Source organism: Erinaceus europaeus, chromosome 11 (assembly GCF_950295315.1).
Source record: "Erinaceus europaeus chromosome 11, mEriEur2.1, whole genome shotgun sequence".
In the NCBI taxonomy this organism is placed as follows: Eukaryota; Metazoa; Chordata; class Mammalia; order Eulipotyphla; family Erinaceidae; genus Erinaceus; species Erinaceus europaeus.
The window spans coordinates 55,759,949-55,779,566 of record NC_080172.1 but is presented as its reverse complement, the minus strand read 5'-3'; the positions used below and the strand labels follow the sequence as shown (position 1 = coordinate 55,779,566).

The 19,618-nt window shown below is 45.1% G+C and overlaps 1 protein-coding gene across 1 annotated transcript in view; it reads left to right on the top strand.

The window, feature by feature from the left end:
- The first annotated feature begins 351 nt into the window (after positions 1–351).
- The window catches only part of PHGDH (phosphoglycerate dehydrogenase), a 38,058-nt gene continuing 18,791 nt past the window's right edge, over positions 352–19,618 (top strand). Inside the window, exons 1-5 of the mRNA XM_007534689.3 lie at positions 352–620; positions 11,834–11,985; positions 13,553–13,618; positions 14,740–14,794; positions 14,892–14,990. Coding sequence (XP_007534751.1) covers positions 483–620; positions 11,834–11,985; positions 13,553–13,618; positions 14,740–14,794; positions 14,892–14,990 — 510 coding nt within the window. The 5' untranslated portion in view covers positions 352–482. The remainder of the gene's footprint in view (positions 621–11,833; positions 11,986–13,552; positions 13,619–14,739; positions 14,795–14,891; positions 14,991–19,618) is intronic.

Sequence of the window (19,618 nt, the reverse complement as noted above, 5' to 3'; positions counted from 1 at the left end):
GGGTTTCTTTTTTAACACTCAGGACAATACTATACATATAATGGGCGCGTTGAATAAATGCTTGCTAAGGAATTAAGGAGCGAGGCCTTAGGAAGGAACTGAAAATGAGGCATTTCTCTAACGGGCGGCAACGAATTTTTATGCCTGTTTCAGATAGGCATCAGCTACGTCAGCGCAAACTGCTTCTATCTGCTCCCCAGGTGTAGGGAAGGGCTTTGGCTGAGATTGAGAAATTTAAGGCCCGCGAATAATAAGGTGGGCGGGAATCGGAAGGCTCGGCACCTAGAGGAGGAGGCGGAGTCACCCAGAGTTTGAGCCTCTCTGTCCAATCACACTGAGACGGTAGGGGGGCGATTCAGGGGGGAGCCGGAGCCGGAGGAGCCTGCCCAGTCACGCCCGCCCGCCCGCCGGAACAGCAGCTTCCGTCTGCTCTAGGTGCTTCTGCTGAGCAAAAGAGGCCGATACCGGGATCGACTCCAGCAATGGCCTTTGCAAACCTGCGGAAAGTGCTCATCAGTGATAGCCTGGACCCCTGCTGCCGGAAGATCCTGCAAGATGGAGGGCTGCAGGTGGTGGAGAAGCAGAACCTGAGCAAAGAGGAGCTCATAGCCGAACTGCAAGTAAGGCGGACGGGAGAAAGACTCCGGGCTTGATGGCATCCTCCCCCTCGCGATAGCCTGACCGCGCGGGGAGGGGGCAGCGCTCCCCAGCCCCCCCCACACCCTCGCACGGGAGGATCGCTCAGTTGTGGGGCCTCCTGAGTTGGGGGTCTGGGGGAAGTGAGGTGAAGGAGGCAGGAACAGACGGCTGTGAGCTGCAGGATGCAAACTTTCCGTTCTGTTTGCAACCGACTGTTTCGCGTTGGCTCGCTTCCCGCGAGCATTGCAAAGTGCTGGCAAGTGGTCCTCCTGCAGGCTGCTCGCTGGATGCCAGCGCGGCACCCCAGCGCCTTCGTGTGCTGTGGCCTTGGCCTCCGGGCCCGCACCCCTACCCCCACCCTTGGGCCCCTGGGGGAGGGGCGCCTAGGTTGCTTCCATGCCTGGTGTACAGGGTCCTGCCATCCTTCTTGACTTACTGTTGCCTCGCGCGGCCAAGTCCACCCAGCTTTCGTCTCGTGGCTGCTGGAGAGAGGCCGCGGGGAAGGCGGCCCGGCTGGGGCTGCAAACGTCTGCCCGCCGTCTGATGCAAGACTGCTGAGAGTTTTCACCGCCCCCTCGGCCTCCTGGGTGCAATGGGAGGAAAGGGGCGGGCAGGGGGCGCCAGGATCCCGGCGCAGCGCATGTGGCCGCCGCCACCACTGTGCAGGCTCTTCTCAGTCTGTTGCCACCACCACCGCCGGTGGCCTCACCTTTGGCCTTTTCTCTGGTATAGAACAACCAATCTGGACTAGAATCCGATCCCAGACTTCAGGAAATTTGTTTCTTTCTTTTTTATTTTAATAAAAGAGATAGAGGCAAAAGATAACTGAGAGAAACCAGAGCAGTGCTCAGCTCTGGTTTATGATGGTGCTAGGGATCGAACCTGGGACCTCACAGCATGACCATTATGCTATCTCCCCGGCCCCAAAATTTTTTAGTAAGTCTTCACAGGAATGTATGGGCTTGCTCTGATATTTGTATTTATCTATGTACTTGTAATGTCTATATATTTCTATATTATATATATATATATATATATATATATGCTATATCTGTCTATAAACTACTTTAATCTTTTCTTCCCATTTTGTGATTGTCTTAGCCACTGGCGTCCTGTCTCCAATGGTCAGGACCACCTAGACCTAACAGAAGGATCCTGTGAAGCTGTGAAATTTGGTGGCCTTCTTCCAGACTTAAGATACATGCATATTTTTAGAGCAGAGGATTTGCACACTCGAGGCTCCTGATTAGCTCCCCGGAGTCTCATGTGCAAGAAAGTGGTGTTCTGGCATCTCTCTCCCTCTCATGTGAAACTCCTGCCCTCAGAAAATAAATAAGTCTGTAAGAATTAGAAGGAGAGATTTTTGCAACTCTTACTATAATTGCTGCAGGTTTTAGCTCTGTACTACACTCAGCCCCAGAGTCTGTATCCTGTCTGCCCCCCACTTTGCAGTTACAACGCCAACTGGGTAGACTCCCACTAACCTTTGCCACAGATCTATTCCCCACCACATATCAATCCCCATCACTCTCCCAGGACCTCTTAATTTCAATCCCATGGGCAGCTGCTATTGCTTTAACTCAGCCATGACCACATGACTCTTAAAACTGTCTGCCCTTAAACCGTTTGCCTCTTTTTCCATCCCCCTTGCCTTTGGAGGTGTATATGACTGCTGTCCCTGCCCTCAACAAGCCTGTAGGCCTCTTAGAGAGCCTAGTCAACTGACCTGAACCTCCTGCTTAGATAACACAGACCTTGAGTGGGAAGTGAGGCCATCCTGCAGATTAGCTTCTGCCCAAACCTGGCCCAGTATCCGGGGTAAACTGGTGGAGGGGCAGGCAGCTTGTGGCCAGTGTTTCTTTGGTCTGAATGGTGTCAGTGGCCTTGGCTTTGGACACAGTCTTAGAAAGTAGTGGAGTGGCTTGTTGATCAGCTTCTGATCTTCACCTTCAAAAGACCATTAGGAATGTGGGTGTGGTCTGGACTAACCAGCAGGCTGCTTTCATAGGGAAATTTGAAATTCCCTGAGGAGTGGGAGTTGCTGAAACTGGAAAGGCAGGGGTGAAACCAGAGAATAGAAGCCCTTCCCAATAGTGGAGAGGTTTTGTTAAAAGTCTCCAGGCCAGCTGGGTGGGTCCTGGGAGCTGACACTTGGAGGACATTTTAAAGGCACTGCAAACTTCTGGAAGAAAGGGCTGTCTGTGCTTTTTGGGGGTTGCTGTCCTTTATGTTTTCTTGAGTGGCCCATTGAAGGAACCTCCTAGCTGCTCCATCCCCCCCCTTTTTTTAATTTATAAAAAGGAAACATTGACAGAACCATAGGATAAGAGGGGTACAACTCCACACAGTTCCCACCATCAGAAGTCCACATCTCATCCCCTCCCCTGATAGCTTTCCTATTTTTTATCCCTCTGGGAGTATGGACCCAGGGTCATTATAGGGTGCAGAAGGTAGAAGGTCTGGCTTCTGTAATTGCTTCCCCGCTGAACATGGCCACTGATAGGTCGATTCATACTCCCAGCCTGCCTCTCTTTCCCTAGTGGGGTGGGGCTCTGGGCAAGCAGGGCTCCAGGACACATTGGTGGAGTTATCTGTCCAGGGAAGTTTGGTTGGCATCATGGTAGCATCTGGAACCTGGTGGCTGAAAAGAGAGTTAACTTATAAAGCCAAACAAGTTGTTGACTGATCATGAACCTAGTAGGCCTATTTTAGTTCTATTCCAAAGGGTCTGTGACTATACTAGTTTTTGTTTGCTTGTTTCCTCTGAGCTTGAAATCTGATATGCAGGTGAATCCTAATTATTGTCTGGTGAGATGGTGTCATGGTTGGAAAAAGGACCAGAAAGCTGGATCAAGGAAGAGAGTAGCTCCCAAATATGGGAAAGGTGTATAAATACTGTTGACTGTAAACTCCATTGATTTGATCTGATCTGGGGCCCATATTCAGCTTAAGAGCCTATGTGACCTCTGCATCCCTGTAGAGCTGAGCTCACATTCTGTGGTCATGAGTAGGAACATTCCAAGCTGCCCCAATTTCAGGATGCATCTTCCTCAGGTGGAACATAGAGTATGTTGTCCATCCTCCCTTCAGAGGATGGAACATTCTCTACCATTGTTGGTCCACACATCCCTTTCTTTTTTTTTATTTTTTTTAAATTTTATTTATTTATTTATTTATTCCCCTTTTGTTGCCCTTGTTGTTTTATTGTTGTAGTTATTATCGATGTCATTGTTGTTGGATAGGACAGAGAGAAATGGAGAGAGGAGGGGAAGACAGAGAAGAGGAGAGAAAGACAGACACCTGCAGACCTGCTTCACCGCCTGTTAAGCAACTCCCTTGCAGGTGGGGAGCCGGGGGCTCAAACCGGGATCCTTTTGCCAGTCCTTGAGTTTGGCGCAACCTGCGCTTAACCCGCTGCGCTACCGCCCGACTCCCCCCCTTTCTTTTTAAAAGAGTGGTTTAATTATTTTCTATCTTGCCCCCTCATTTATATTCATGAGAGAGGTAGACCAGAGCACCATTGAGCTCTGTCATGTGGTGGTGCCACAGATGGAACTTAGGGCCCCCGGAGCCTTAGGACTGCAAGTCCTGGGCTCTCAGGATGAATTCTCTCCACTCTTGTGCTGTTTCTCTATTCTGCATGAAGAGGTATTTGGAAGAATGCCCAGTGCACTCCCAAATGAAATTGCTTTAATACTGAAGGACACAGAACGTGACCTGGTCTCCATCCAGCTTCTTGGTATTCTGAGCAGATGCTGTGTGCTCTCCTGCTCCAGGCAGGAAGTACAGTCACACTCCTAGAATAGCAGTTTTCAGCCTGTTCCAGCTCATTAATGTATAGTAAAATCAATTAAATGGGTCCTGATTAACGTTTTAAAAATATGAAGAATCATCAGTAAGCACTGCAGATGCATGGCTAAGTATTGTTTTGCAAAATTTGATTCAATTATCTGGTACTTGTCAGGTGTGTATGTTAAGTGATTATTAAATCACACAAAGTTCTTCCTGTGCCTTTTTTTTTCTTAGTCAAAAAAGTTTACAAAGCCAAGTCTTAAGATACAATATGAAAGCATCTTGGGGAGTTGGACGGTAGAGCAGTGGGTTAAGCGCACACGGCATGAAGCCCAAGGACCAGTGTAAGGATCCCGGTTTGAGCCCCGGCTCCCCACCTGTAAGGGAGTCCCTTCACAGGCGGTGAAGCAGGTCTGCAGGTGTCTATCTTTCTCTTCCCCTCCTCTCTCCATTTCTCTCTGTCATATCTAACAACAACGACATCAATAACAACAACAATAATAACTACAACAACAATAAAAAACAAGGGCAACAAAAGGGAAAATAAATAAAATTTTAAAAAAAGCATCTTCTTTGAGTCTCACAAAACTCATATATCTACTGTGTATACTTCTCTCAGCAGTTATCTCATTATATAAACCTACAATTAAGAACATTTAAATTTCACCATATTTCAGTAGCTCCTAGACTTTGACGGTGACCCACAGTAAGTTTATTTTCCACAATGTCATTGTATACATACGTATGCAGACATGAAAACACACACATTTCACTTTGTGATGCATTCTCTCATGTTCTTTTTAGGTAAGTAGCAGTTGCTAGTCAGAATCTACTAAATTGAACAGTGCATTTAATTTACGAAAGTACATTTGCATCTTAATGTTAGGTTTTAGGATTTCAAGAAAGATAAAGGAGAGCACATTTCTATGCAAGAGTCCCATCTGATTTGTCTTATCTTTTGAAAGACTCTTTTAAAATAGCTATTTCCCAGGATTACACTGATTTAGTTTGCAGGAGTTAAGTCATCTCCTTAGTGAGGATCCCATTTACTATGCAGTCTCTGTAGTCAGGAAACATGATTGGAGACTTTCTGTGACTTCCCTTCTGAGTGAAGTCAGAGACTGGAGCAATGCTAGAAACACCCCCAGGACCCACCTGGCCTCCCTCAGAAAGGAAGCGTGTACGGACTTGAGGGATGTGCCTGGGTTACCACTGCTGAAATAGTGTAGCTTCTTGGGAACAGCCCTAAATCTTGCACACCAGTGACTTGTCGTTTTCTAGCTCTAAAGCAGTGAAAGGAGAGGGAGCAAGAAGGACATTCAAGTGGAGGGAGTGCTTGTCCTACCTACCTGGCTCCTCTAGGGTAGATAGAGTGGGTACAGCATTGAGAAGGGTTCATTCCTGGGAGTGCCAGAGAGAGGCAGAGAGAGAAGGAAAAAAGGGGGGGTGCACCAAAGTTTTCCCGTGTAGTGGCAGCTAGGCTTGAGCCTGGATTGTGCACATGGCAAAGAAGCACATTATCCAAGTGAGCCATTTTGCTAGCTCTAGGGAGTGCTTCTGGATGCCTGAGAAGGATGCTATAATCACAGCTGGGAGGATGCAGGGGAATTTGCCAAGGGTCCTTGTTTGCATATGAGGTAGAGAAGAGGGCAGGTTGGAGCCTTTGAGAAGGAGAGGGTGATATCTGGTGGTGCATCAGTTTTGCAGGATTAACTGATATGGGTTGACAGAGGTTGTCTGTCAATATATTAGCTGATGACTGAGGCAGTTGGTGATGCAGTGAAAAGAAGTAGGAGCAGTGAAGTGTGTGAGGCCTTGATAGATGGTGGTCAGGTGAGATACCTAGCTCATGGTGACATCAGGGTCTGCTAAATGGGAGTCTCCAGTGATTGATTTCCTGTGTGGGACAGGCAAATTCTGTGCTGGTGGAAGAGAATGTGGGCTAAATCTTCCAGCAGTGAGAGCCTTTCTTACACAAACAAACAACAACAAAAAAAATGAACAATAAATAAATAAAAAAACTGAGAGGGGCTGGGCTGTGCTGAACCTAGTTGATTGCATATGTTGCCAAGTGTAAGGAGCTAGTTTCAGACCCCAAGTCCTCACCTGCAGGGGAGAAGCTTAATGAGCAATGGAGAGCTGCAGGTGTCTCTTTCTCTCTGTGTCCTCCTTCTCTCTCAATTTATCTCTATACAAGAGAAATAAATACAATCGTAAAAGAAAAAATAAGGCCACTTTATAGTCCTGTAAATTGTCTAATCAGCCCTTGTATAGTTCTCATAATATTTATTATTAGTGATTTAGCAGTTGCAAAGTCCGAAGGTTTTCAGGATATTATATTTTTACATCCACATTTGTGTAGTTCACCACTATTGTCCTGTGCAGCCCCCTACCCCTTAACTAATGTCATGAAGTCTAAGTCACAATTTGGCTACTGTTCACTTTACAAATTTGTTTGCTTCATATACTGTTATTTATTATTAAAAAGTGAATTGTTTTGGACTCTGGAGGTGGTACAGTGGACAAAGCTTTGGACTCTCAAGCATGAGGTCTCAAGTTTGATCCCTGGCATCCCATGTGCTAGAATGATGCTCTGTCTCTCTCTTCACTCCTCTCTCCTTCTCTCTCTCCCTCCCTCTCTTTCTCTCTCTCCCCCTCACTCATTAACAAATAAATAATTATTAAAACAAACATTATTCTACTCTCCCAAATCGTTGGTGGTGGGTTTGATATGAAACTCTGTTATCTGGTAAACTGTGATTAAGTCACTAATGAAAATCAGCGTAAAAATTGATTTGTAGGACATATTGGACATTTTGTTATCAGTCTTTTCACTTATAACTGCTGATATGATCTTTTTCTTTTTTTACTATTGGACAGAGGCAGAAAAATTGAGAGGGGAGGGCAGGAAGAGATAGAGAGAGGACAACAAAAGGGAATAAATAGATATTTTTTAAAAAGAGAAATAGAGAGAGAGGGAGACATCTGTAGCCCTGCTTCACCACTCATGAAGCTTTCCCCCTGCAGGTGGAGACCAGAGGCTTGAACCTGGGGCCTTGCACACTGTAATGTGTGTGCTCAACCAGGTGTGCCACTGCTTCATCCCTCTGATGGGATCTTTTTCCATATGACAGTTTACATTTTGAATGCAACCAAATGTGCCCATATTTTTTAATGGTTTCTGAAATTTTTGCCCTGTTCACGAAGAGTTTCCTATCCTCAGATAGGAAAACAAAAATAGTTTATTTTTATTTTTTTAAATTTGATAAGACAAATTGAGAGGGAAGAAGAGATAGGAGAGAGACACCTGCTGCACTGCTTCAGCACGTGTGAAGCTTCCCCACTGCAGGTGGGGATCAGGAGCTTGAACCTTGTACCTTGTGCATGGTAGTGTGTACATTTAACTGGGTAAGCCATTGTGCAGCCCCCACAAAAAAATAGTTTCTAATGCTTGTATTGAAATGGAAAAATGAACTGAATTTTACAAATTCAACTGAATTTGTAAAAATCTGAGTTCTGATGAGAATACTGTGAAGTATGATGCCTGGCACCCAGGTGTTCAATGAATGGTTTGTGCACAGTGCTAAGGCTGGTGCTGTGGTTGAGAAAGCAGCTAGAGAACATCCTTCTCCTGGGGACATGAAATGTCCATGAGGACCTTGGAGATGCAGGCCAGGCAGAGGACAGCTAAATGTGAACCAGATGATGCAAAAATGGAGTGGAGGAAGAGTGCTCATCAAGTCTGGGGGTGTTGGTAAAGCTTCATAGAAAAATTTCCTATGCATTAGCAAATCAGTTGCATATGGCCCAGCTCCTTCCCTCCCTCCTTTCCTCCTTCCTTCCTTCCTGATTTATTTACCAATGAGAAAGAATCAGAGAATCAGTGCTGCTAGGGATTGAATTCAGAACCTCATGTCTGAGAGTCCAGCACCTTTTCCACTGCTCCATCTTCTGGGCAGTGGGGATTCTTTTCTTTGGAGCCCTTGTGGTGAACTCCACTGTGTGAGAGGATGGCAGTCGCCATTTCTGCCTGTGCTTTTGCTGATTTTTGACTGGGCTTCTGTCTAAGAAGGGATTTGGAGTCCACTCCTGACACTGACTGACACTGGCAGTGAGCCCAGAGGTGGTGCCTGTTAGGTTCCTCTAACTTTTTGGTGTCTTTGTGTCATGTACACTATGAAGTAGCATGCACTCATTTGTCATGGCCATGGTGTTTTGATGTGTCTGTCACTTCCCCTTCCCCTTCCCCTCCCTCCACTCCCCTCCCTTCCTCCATGTCTTCTCCCCCCTCCCCCCCACTAGGGTTATTACTGGGTTCCTGTATGATTCCTCAGCTTCTGGCAGATATTCTCTCTCTCTCTCTCTCTCTCTCTCTCTCTCTCTCTCTCTCTCTCTTCCTCATAGAGGGTAAATGACTGAGTTGAGACAACCAGAAAGATAGCATAGCAGCACTTCCCAGATTGTGAAGTTTCCTTATGCAATTGCTCCCATGTGTAAATCAGGACCAATGCTTTATCCCCTGCACTGTCTCCTGGCTAGTCTTTTTTTTTTTTTTAATTTCATATTTTGCTTTTCTATTTCAGAGCCATAAACATAAAAGGGTTTGGGGTGCCTGTGTGTGTGTGTTTGTGGGGGTGTCCTGCATTCTGAGCCTAAGTCAAGCACAGCCTAGACCAGTGAGAGTTCAGGAAGCAGAAACACCTGAGAAGTAATTCTACCGTCTATTCTGAGCAAACATTGCAGCCTCCCCCCACTTCAGAAACACTTTTTGCTGCAGCATAAATCTCTTCTCTGTTTAGTGGAGTTACAACTTCTCCACTCTTTCTCCATATAACATGCTTAGACTTGTTCCCAGACTCTGGGCTCGTGTCCAATAAGAACAACATGGGTCTTTGGCTTTGGTACAGACACTCCTTGCTTTTCTCTGGCTCAGAATCTACATAGTGGGGAGGGAAGAAGAGAGCTATTAGGGAATCCATCTGAGAGCTTCCCTGGGGAAGTACAGAGAGTCACAGGCACAGGTATCAGGTCAGACCTGAAAGGGATCTGAGTGTCCATCTTGTCCAATCCTTTTACCTATGGATGGAGACTAGGGCTGGGCATGGCAGGATTTGGCACAGTAGCCCAACTTGTCATAGACAGACAGATGGAGTACTGGAACACCAGCTTACTGATTTCCAGCTACCATTTGGGCTGCCTCCCTGGGGCAGGCAGTTGGGGAACACAGAATGTAGTGTTTTTATTTACATCAGTTCTTGGGGACTCTCACTGGGGGTGTGGACAAGAGGACCTTTATTCTGGGAAAACCCTACCGGATTCTGGAGAAGCCCCAGGAAGTCTGTTTTGGGATCTAGCTTAGCCTATGCGAAGTGGCCAAAATGAACTCAGAAAGTTTTTTTTTTCCATGTGTATACATTTATTTATTTATTTATTTATTTTCCCCTTTGTTGCCCTTGTTTTTATTGTAGTTATTATTATTATTATTGATGTTGTTGTTGGATAGGACACAGAGAGATGGGGAAGATAGAGATGGGGAGAGAAAGTTAGACACCTGCAGACTTGCTTCACCGCCTCTGAAGCAACTCCCCTGCAGGTGGGGAGCCAGGGGATCGAACCGGGATCCTTATGCCGGTCCTTGCGCTTGGCACCACGTGCGCTTAGCCCACTGTGCTACTGCCCAACTCCCATGTGTAAACATTTTTAGCCTAAAATTGTCTCTGTCTTTGAACACAACTAGAGCAGTTTAATTATTCTCTCCTTATGTTTTAGTATATAGTTTTCTTGAATTGTTTTTTCTTTATTTTGTGCTCTTGCTGTAGAAGTGGCTTGCTTTTCAGGTGCATAGCACTATAAATCAATAAATCATAAATGTTGCATTGTGTTTACTATGAAAAGACTAGATTCCACCTTCCCCTGTACATTTCATTCCATTGGCCCACTCCTTTCCCTTTGAGCAACCATTATTTTAATTTCATTGTCTTAAGAGGTTTTTTCCATTAGTTTTTTTATTTTCCATGTAAGAATGAGACCATAGGTGTTTGCCTTTCTCTGTCTGAAGTATGTCTAGGTATAATCTTTTTTAATACTTTATTTATTCATGAAGAAGATAGGAGGAGAGAGAAAGAAAGAACCAGAAATCACTCTGGTACATGTGCTGCCGGGGATTGAACTTAGGACCTCATGCTTGAGAGTCCAATGCTTTATCCACTGTGCCACCTCCCGGACCACCTCGTCATAATATTCTCTCTGTTCTTCCATATTGTTGTGAATAGTGGTATTCCTGTGTGTGTGTGTGTGTGTACCATATCTTTTTTGATGCATTGTTATTTTTTATTATTTTTATTGCAAGGTTAATGGTTTATAATACAGTTGTTGACACAAGGGTACAGTTTCTCATATCTCCATGACAGGTGTGTACAAAATACTCTCAAGCCCACCTTAGGTCCCCATCCACCTTTTTTTTTTTTACCTCTTTTATTATTATTATATTAAATCTTTATTTATTTATTGGATAGAGTCAGAAATCGAGAGGGAAAGGGGAGACGGAGAGGGAGAGAGACAGGAGAGACATCTGTAGCCCTGCTTTACCACTCGCAAAACTTTCCCTCTGCAGGTGGGGACTGGGGGCTCGAACCTGGGTCCTTGTGCACTGTAACATGTACTCTCAGCCAGGTGTGCCACCATCTGGTCCCTCCACCATTTTTTTTTAAGCCAAATCATTGATTATTTCTAACTCTGGCTATGGTAAGTAATAACTACGATGAGCATGGAAGTGCACATATCTTTTCAGATTAATGTTTTCATGTTCTTTGGGTAAGCAGCAAGAAGTGGGGTAGTTTGGTCTCTTACTTTATAAAGCTTATCAATTTATAATTCATGAGAGAGAACCAGAGCATGACTTTTACACATGGAATGGCAGGGACTGAATGCAGGACCTCATGCTCGGAGGTCTAAATTCGTTATCCACTTCACCACCTCTCAAGTTGTTCTTATTTACTTTATTTATGTTGCCCACCAGCATTTATCAAAAACCTTCCATGCTCCAGTAGTAGGGGCTTGCTTATAAAGGAGAACTGAGTCCCATTCCTCACCTTCAGTAGCTAAGTATCTGATGGAGGGAGTGAAGTGCGTTGAACAGGGCCAGATATGGTGCCAAGTGCTTTTCCTATCTGTTCACATCTCCTCCTCAGAGGTAAGGATGCCAAAGCTCACACTCCTACTTTATAAGGGATGAAGTTTGGATTTGAATCCAGGCCTGGCTGATGACAGAAGCTCTCAGATGTGTGTGCTAGGACCATTGCCTTCCTTTTCTTGAACATATTCAAAACCAACTAGCATGTGGCTCCAGGCCTGAGAGACTAAGTTTAACTTCATGGACTTGAATGTTTCTTTTCTGCTTCAGGACTGTGAAGGCCTCATTGTCCGCTCAGCCACCAAGGTAACTGCTGATGTGATCAATGCGGCAGAGAAGCTCCAGGTGGTGGGCAGGGCTGGCACAGGTGTAGACAACGTGGACCTAGAAGCTGCGACAAGAAAGGGCATCCTGGTCATGAAGTAAGTTGGAGAGGTCAGAGGATTTGACATAGAGAGTCACCCTGAGGAGGTGGGAGAAAACTTCTAAGAAAATCAGCCAATGTGCTGATGTCTGGTCTGGGCAAATCCAGGCAAATGGTCACATACTTAATGACTTAGTGGTTGCCTTGATTTCTGACACTGAAGTACACCTTTTTTCCTTTAAAAATTATTTATAGGGGTGTGGGGGAGATAGCATAATGGTTATGCAAACAGACTCATGCCTGAGGCTCCAAAGTCCCAGGTTCAATCCCCCGCACCACTATAAGCCAGAGCTGGACAGTGCTCTGGTGTTTCTCTCTGTCTCTCTCTTCCTTGCATCACTCTCAAAAATAAAATAAATAAAATGTAAAAGAAAATTATTTATAGGGGCTGAACCCAGTTAAGCATACACATTACCATGCAGATTTAAGTCCCCAGTCCCCACCTGCAGAGGGAAAGCTTCATGAGAGGTGATGATGCGGTGCTGCAAGTGTTTCTCTGTCTCCCTCACCACCACCTGTCCCCTCATTTTCTCTGTCTTATCAAATTAAAGAAGACTCCAGGACTGGTAGATGATTCATTGTACAGGCACTGAACCTCAGTGCTATTTGTCCCATCCCAGTGGCAATTAAAAGTCTTATTCTGAGAAAGAGAATCAGAGCTTCACTCTAGCATATGGAATGTCAAGGCTTGAACTTGAGACCTCATGCTTAAGAGTCCAATACTTTTTCATTGCATCACCTCCTGGACTCACTTTGTAACCTAAAAATGAGTCACAAAACCACTCCAAAGATGTTTGATCATCTGTAACCTGATTCAGGAAACAGAAGAATGTTAATAACATTTCTGTATCCCCTGTTCCTGTTCTCTCTGGTATTAGACTTGTCTTTTCTCCTTTGTACAGATGCACAAGTACTCTTTTTCTTTCTTTTTTTTTTCTTCTTTCCTGTACCCTTTCGAAGTAAGGATCCTGATACTCTTTCTTTTTAAAAAGAAGATAGCATATTGGTTATACCTGAGGCTCAGGTTCAGTCTCCCTATACTACCATAAGCCAGAGCTGAGCAGTCTTCTGGTTAAAAAAAAAAAATCTTAGCTTTGTTATGAATAAATGTAGATGTCAAGTTCTGCAGGCTGTGGACAGATCTGACTTGGATGGGTTTGCTCACCTAACCCATACACAACACTAGGGAGACTGACTGCAGTGAGTAGTAGCTAGGGTGCTTGCATTTTCTTTAGGCACCTAGATTCCCAGGTGAGAGGACTGAACCATGCAGTATCTCCCAGTAGAGTCAGACACCTCTGTGCTTGGGGACAAGTGAATTTGGGTGGAAAGACCACATGTGTTTCTCTAACCGAGTCCCCTTGGCCTGAAAACAAAAGCTAGTTCCTTCTCACCGAGCACACAAGGCAAGAGTATGCTGAGAACCCCATGTGTCTCCTGAGGTTGGAGGTTTGTGTTAAGCATTGGTGAACTCTTAGACCAGAAGAAAAAACACAGGTGCACTTGAGGCTTTCTGTTGGGACAAATCTAAGCCTCTCATGTCCCCTCTTTTCTTTGACCCTTAGCACCCCCAATGGGAACAGTCTCAGCGCTGCAGAACTCACCTGTGGCATGATCATGTGCTTGGCCAGGTAAGTAAGTCCTCAACTTCTTGGAGTCTGTTTTTCTGGAGGGTTGGTTATTAGGATTCCCCAGCCCATCCAGCCCAGGGAACTTTACAGATAAAGGAGTTTGGTGACCAGCTGATAGTCAGGCAGGCACCTTCAGGACCATCAGCCCTCTTCTGAACAGTTATTATTCTGCCTTTGGCACCCACAGAGCAGGTGAACTTGGGGTTCCAAGTGTTTACATTATGTGGAGCAGACTCATTGAAAAAAATAATTGCATGCATGGTTTTCCTTTTCGTCTTCCTTTTTTCATTCCTTCTGTCCACACCTACCTGCAGTGCTATCATAATAGTAGGTTCTCACACACTCTGTTTTCTTAGTGCCAGTGCTGCAGCTGCAGTCTGGAGCACCCTTCCCCACCAACTTTGTTTAGGTCCCTCTCCTTATTCTACAGGATTGCTTGAGTGTTGATTCACACTGGAAGTTCTCTAGATTCCTCAGTAGAGCCCTAGGCCTCATGTAGCTCCCTGCCCTCCAGGGCTTCCTACAGTACTTCCCATATTGTGCTCACGGACTAGAAAATGCCTTCAGATCCTTGTGCCCTCCTGTGAGTTTAGAACACTGGAGAACTGGAGTGGGCCAATCAATCATCTGTTCTTTCAGCACAGATTATGGGGACAGAGAAGTGAGTTTGGGTAGAGAGACTGTGTTTTTATTACGGTCCCTCTGTGTATAACAGGGGCTCACACCCCCAGAGAGGACCATGGAAGGCATCAAGGAACTTCCTGGACAATAGAGCAGTGTTCAAAAGGAGCACTATGGTCTCTCCCAAAAAGGGGGGGGGGGAGGAAAAAATTGAGCCAGAGAAGCTGCTCAGTGGTATAATATATGAATGAGGGCATGGGAGCCAGTGTTTAATAAAAGAGAAAAAAGGAAATTTCCAGATTCCTGCCTGGACAGGCATTCAAGGGGTCTCTGCCTTGATTTCTCTCTGTTATATTTCTTTGACCCTCCTTTATTCTAAACTGCAGCCTTCAGGTCCAGTCTGAGCTTGGGTCCCCAGGCACAACTGCATGTCAGAGGCAGTGACTGCAGACTCAGTCACGTCTCTGCCTCCTGGCCTGACCTTGTGTCTGTCCCTGCAGGCAGATACCCCAGGCAACGGCTTCCATGAAGAGTGGCAAGTGGGATCGGAAGAAGGTGAGTGGCCGGTCTCTTTCTGCCTGCCGTGATTGGGAGCTGAGATCCACTCTTGGTGCTGACCCTGCTTCTTTGCCTTTTCCCTCTTTGGTTGCAGTTTATGGGCACAGAGCTGAATGGAAAGACCCTAGGGATTCTTGGCTTGGGCAGAATTGGGAGAGAGGTGGCCACCCGGATGCAGTCCTTTGGAATGAAGGTAAGAGGTTAGCAGAGCCCTGTGGTATGGGGCCTCCCTATCTGTTCGGGAAGAGATGGCTGTACTTGAGGGAAGCTAGGGGCTTTGTCTTAGAATCTGATCCTCCCTTGGGTCCCAAATTGAGTTGTAAGGACACTTAAAAATGGAAATCTGGGCATACATACTTGGAGGCCTTCAGTTCTGGGATATGTAATGATGATTCTCATTCCAAGTGGGCACAGAGGGATCCTATATATCCTGCCTGCCTTTCCCTTCTATTGCAAAAGCCTCTTTATTTTGTTCTTGTGATGATTTAGAAAGCAGGAAAAAAAATTAAAACAGCAACTGTCCATCTATCTTTTTATTTATTTACATGTTTATTTTTTTCTTTCATTTTATTGGGTAGAGACAGAAATCTAGAGGGAAAGGGAGATGGAAAGAGAGGTTTGCAGTACTACAATATTTTAAAAGATATTTTGTTTATTTATTATTAGATAGAGACAGAGAGAAATTGAGGGGGGAGTGGAAGGTAGGGAGGGAGAGGGATAGACATCTGCAGCCCTGCCTCACCACTTGTAATCTTTCCCTCTGCGGGTGGGGACCAGGGGCTAGAACCTGGGTCCTTGGGCACTATAATGTAAGCGCTTAACCAAGTGTGCCACTGCCTAGCTCCCTACTTCACTACTCATAAAGCTTTCCCCCCTGCAGATGGGGCCAGTCACTTGAACCCGGGTCCTTGTGCATGGTAATGTGTGTGCATAACCAGATGCACCACCACTCAGCCCCATCTATCCATTTTCTAACCCTCAACCATAGTCCAGGAGAGAGCTAAAGGTGCTTGTCTAGATACTTGTGATTAAGATAGAAGAGCTGAGGGTACCTAGTGTAGTTCCCAGAAATCATTCAGGTCCCCTGACTTTCCTCCAGGTTCTGCTTTAGCCTTGCTGATTGAGGGAGGAAGCGGGGAGGGATCATGGTTCACACAGCAGCCAGAGCAAACCCAGATGTGGCGCAGTGGCTATCACTCTGGACTTAAAAGTATGAAATACCTACTTCTATCCTTGGCATCACATGTTCCAGAGTGATGTTGTGGTTTTCTCTCTAATCAATCGATTGATCAATCAATATTTTATTGGGAAAAAAACTGCAACTCAGACAAATATTTTGGAAAATCAAATAATTATTTTAGGTCTAGAGAAATTTACATAGAGCTGCTATGAAACTTCTCCACTGCCCCCCCTTATTTCCTTATCTCTCAACTTTAAAGAATTAGAAGGGTCCTTGTAGCTTAACTCTTACTTTTATATTGATGTCTGGAGTTGGTAAGTTCTTGCTAAGAGTTCACAGCTAAGGGATGTTAGACAAGAATTCAGGTGGGTCACTTAATGCCACTGAGCATCTTCCTCTCTTCCCTGCCCCTTCTTTGTACCACATTTCTGTAAACCAGCTGGACATCTTCTAAGTCTCAGCACTGGGAAGAGAAAGCAGTTTTCTCGGTCCCTGAGACAGCTATTGATCACAGGAAAAGAAAAAAGAAAAAAAAAAAAGAAAGAAAAAGCAAATCTGTGCCATTCCTTGAAGGGGTGGCTAGGTGCCAGAGCCATAAAGAGATTATTCTTCTCTTTTCACCTTGGTGAGGGAATCAAGGTAAAGACTGAGCTTATGGAAAAATTCTGCTTGTCTGAGAACCAAGGTCAGAGGTTAAGTGAAGCTCAACACATAAGCCCAATAGGTGAGTCTGTCAGCAGTGATGCAGACTTTGGGCTCAGTTGCCAGCCTAGTGGCCTTGCCATGATGTTCATTTCCCTAACCCACCTGTCTCTCCTAGTTCTAGAACATTTGTTATCAGTGATTTGCTCTAGACTGAAAGCCCCACCTTGTTTCCTAAATAATTAAAGCGACTGGGGAGCATATCTGTTCATCTGACACCATGCAGTTCCTCCACTGCTGCCAAGGGCTGCCTCCAGGAGGTCCAGAGAGATGTGGGACTCCCAGCATCTGCCCCTGGAAGTTGCTACCACCACCACCCCACCACCCTGGCAAAATGCATCTGATTCCAGGAGACATGTTCAGCCTGCTTGTGAACGCTTCTCTGTGTCTCTGGGCACACCACATGCGACATGCTCCTTCACCTTCAGCTTTGCTTTGGGGATAGTGTCTTTCTTGTGTTGTAGCACTTAGCTGCTTCTCTGGGAGGTCTTTGTCTGCTGGCCAGATGTCTTTGGAGTACTGTCCTAGGCCATCTTTCTTCCAGAACATACTCTTTGCAACACCTTGAGGCATGCCTTGAAATGTGTCTCCCCTTCAGTTTTCCCCCTCCCCCCAAGCTCTTAAACACTGCCTGGGTGTGGCAGTTCTGGGGGTGCCCAAATGACTGCCTCTCTTCCTGACACACTTTCTGGGTCCAGATGGATTTTGTTTCAGAGCAGAGAGCTCACTGGCAGGCATTAACCAAACCTCAGTAGGTGTTCAGGCACTTATGGAGAGCATGACTTTTAAAAGAACAAGGAAGGAAGATTCTTGAACACATTGTGAAAAAGATGGCTGAATTATCGATCTGTGTCTACTAAACACAAATTGCTTTAAACAGTTTTCCCTTTGGAAACACACACACACACACACACACACACACACACAGAAATTGTCAGAGTGTGATAACCTTATATGCCATTTATCTGGATTGCTTTAGTTATGTGAATGCTATCCTATAAAAATAGAAGTATAGGAAATGTTCTCCTCTGACTACCACTCCAATATTAGCCTTCTCATAAGAAACATCAATTAGAAAGCCTCTTGGGCTTTCTAGTGTGTTTACATACATACAGTCCACTGCCTCTAGTGGGGTTTTGTGTCTTAAGGGAATAAAACATTGTGCATGTTGTTAAGGCAAAATGTATGTCTTAGAATTCATAGATTTACCATATTTTAAGCCATTACCTGAGACTGTTGTATGAATAACAGTCAATAGTGGACTGTGAAATTGCTTGCAAATATGGTCATGGCTGAGATTTTTCATATTAGCCTTGGGGTGAAGATGGAGATCTTGAGCTTACAGTAAAAGTTATCCCTGTCTCTCTCTATCTGGAGGAAGGTTGTGCCAGGCTCAGGGAGAGGTAGTTAGTATGTAAGAGTGAAGAGTCAGATCCTAAAAGACCTAGGGAGGCTAAAATTGTTGGGCCTCTAGCTGGAAACTTAGCTAGGTTAAATGTGGGAACCTAATAGTAACAAGTGTTTTTGTGTATAGAGACATTCATGTAAAGCTTCTTTTAAAGGATACTGCCTTTGGCTAAGAATAGTGCAGTGTAGTGATGTGGCTGACAGGAAAATTACTCTGGGGGCTAGGTGGTGGTGTACCTGGTTAACTAAAGTGCACATGCTACCATACACAGGGATCTGGGTTCGAGGCCCTGGTCTCTACCTACAGGGAGGTCTTCACAAGTGGTGAAGCAGTGGTGCAGGTCTCTCTCTCTCTCTCTCTCTCTCTCTCTCACACACATGCACACACACACACACACACACACACACACACACACACACTATATCTTCCCCTTCAATTTTTCTGTCTCTATCCAATAAATAAATAAAATTAGTGAAAAGGTATTCAAAATAAGAAAAAAATGTATTGTGCCTCTTGGTAGCATTAAAATAAACAGTTTCCAGAGCAAGAGAGGTGACATTCTCATATTCTGCATTGTGTCAGTTCCCAAGTGAGTATTGTGAGCCATCAAGAGCCCCCTGTTCTTTGATATTCTGGACATAATGATGATGGAGTTCATGTCTGTGGTGCCTATGAAAGACAGGAGGCACTGGGAGCACTGAGCTCTATCAAGATGTAGGAGATAGTGGGGAGGTCTTCGTCCAGCTAAAGAGCAGTAATGTAGAAGAGAGTATGGCTTTCAGGGGTTGGGGAGTCAGATGCAAAAAGTCTTTCCTGCCTGAGGTACCAAAGGTCTCAGGTTCCATCTCCACCACCGTAAGTCAGGACTGAACACTGCTCTGGGGGAAAAAAATTCTCTGAAGTGGATCTAGGGTGGTCCAGGAGGTGATGCAGTGGATAAAACACTGGACTCTCAACCATGAGATCCCAAGTTTGATCCCTGGCAGAAAAGAAGGGTGTAAGGCAAAACAGAAGTAGATACTATTGAAAGGCCAGAGTCTTGGAACATTCATCATACCTTAGCTTACCTTTTTTTTTTTTTTTGTATTATTGTTGCTTTAATTGTTGTTATTGATGTCATTGTTGTTGGATAGGACAGAGAGAAATGGAGAGAGGAGGTGAAGACAGAGGGGGAGAGAAAGATAGACACCTGCAGACCTGCTTCACCGCCTGTGAAGTGACTTCCCTGCAGGTGGGGAGCCAGGGGCTCAAACCAGGATCCTTAGGCCAGTCTTTGCGCTTTTCACCACGTGCACTTAACCCGCTGCGCTACCACCCTTTTTTTAACCTGTAAAATATTACTTAGTGAGTTGACTGTGTAATGGTCATAAAAAAGTGTACTTTTTTTTTTTTTAAATCAGTGAGAGGGAGAGAAAGAACCAGAACATCACTCTGGCACATGTGATGCTGGGAATCAAAGTTGGGACCCCATGCTTGAGAGTCTAAAATGATTTACCCACCACACCAGGAAAAGTATGTAAATATTAAAGGT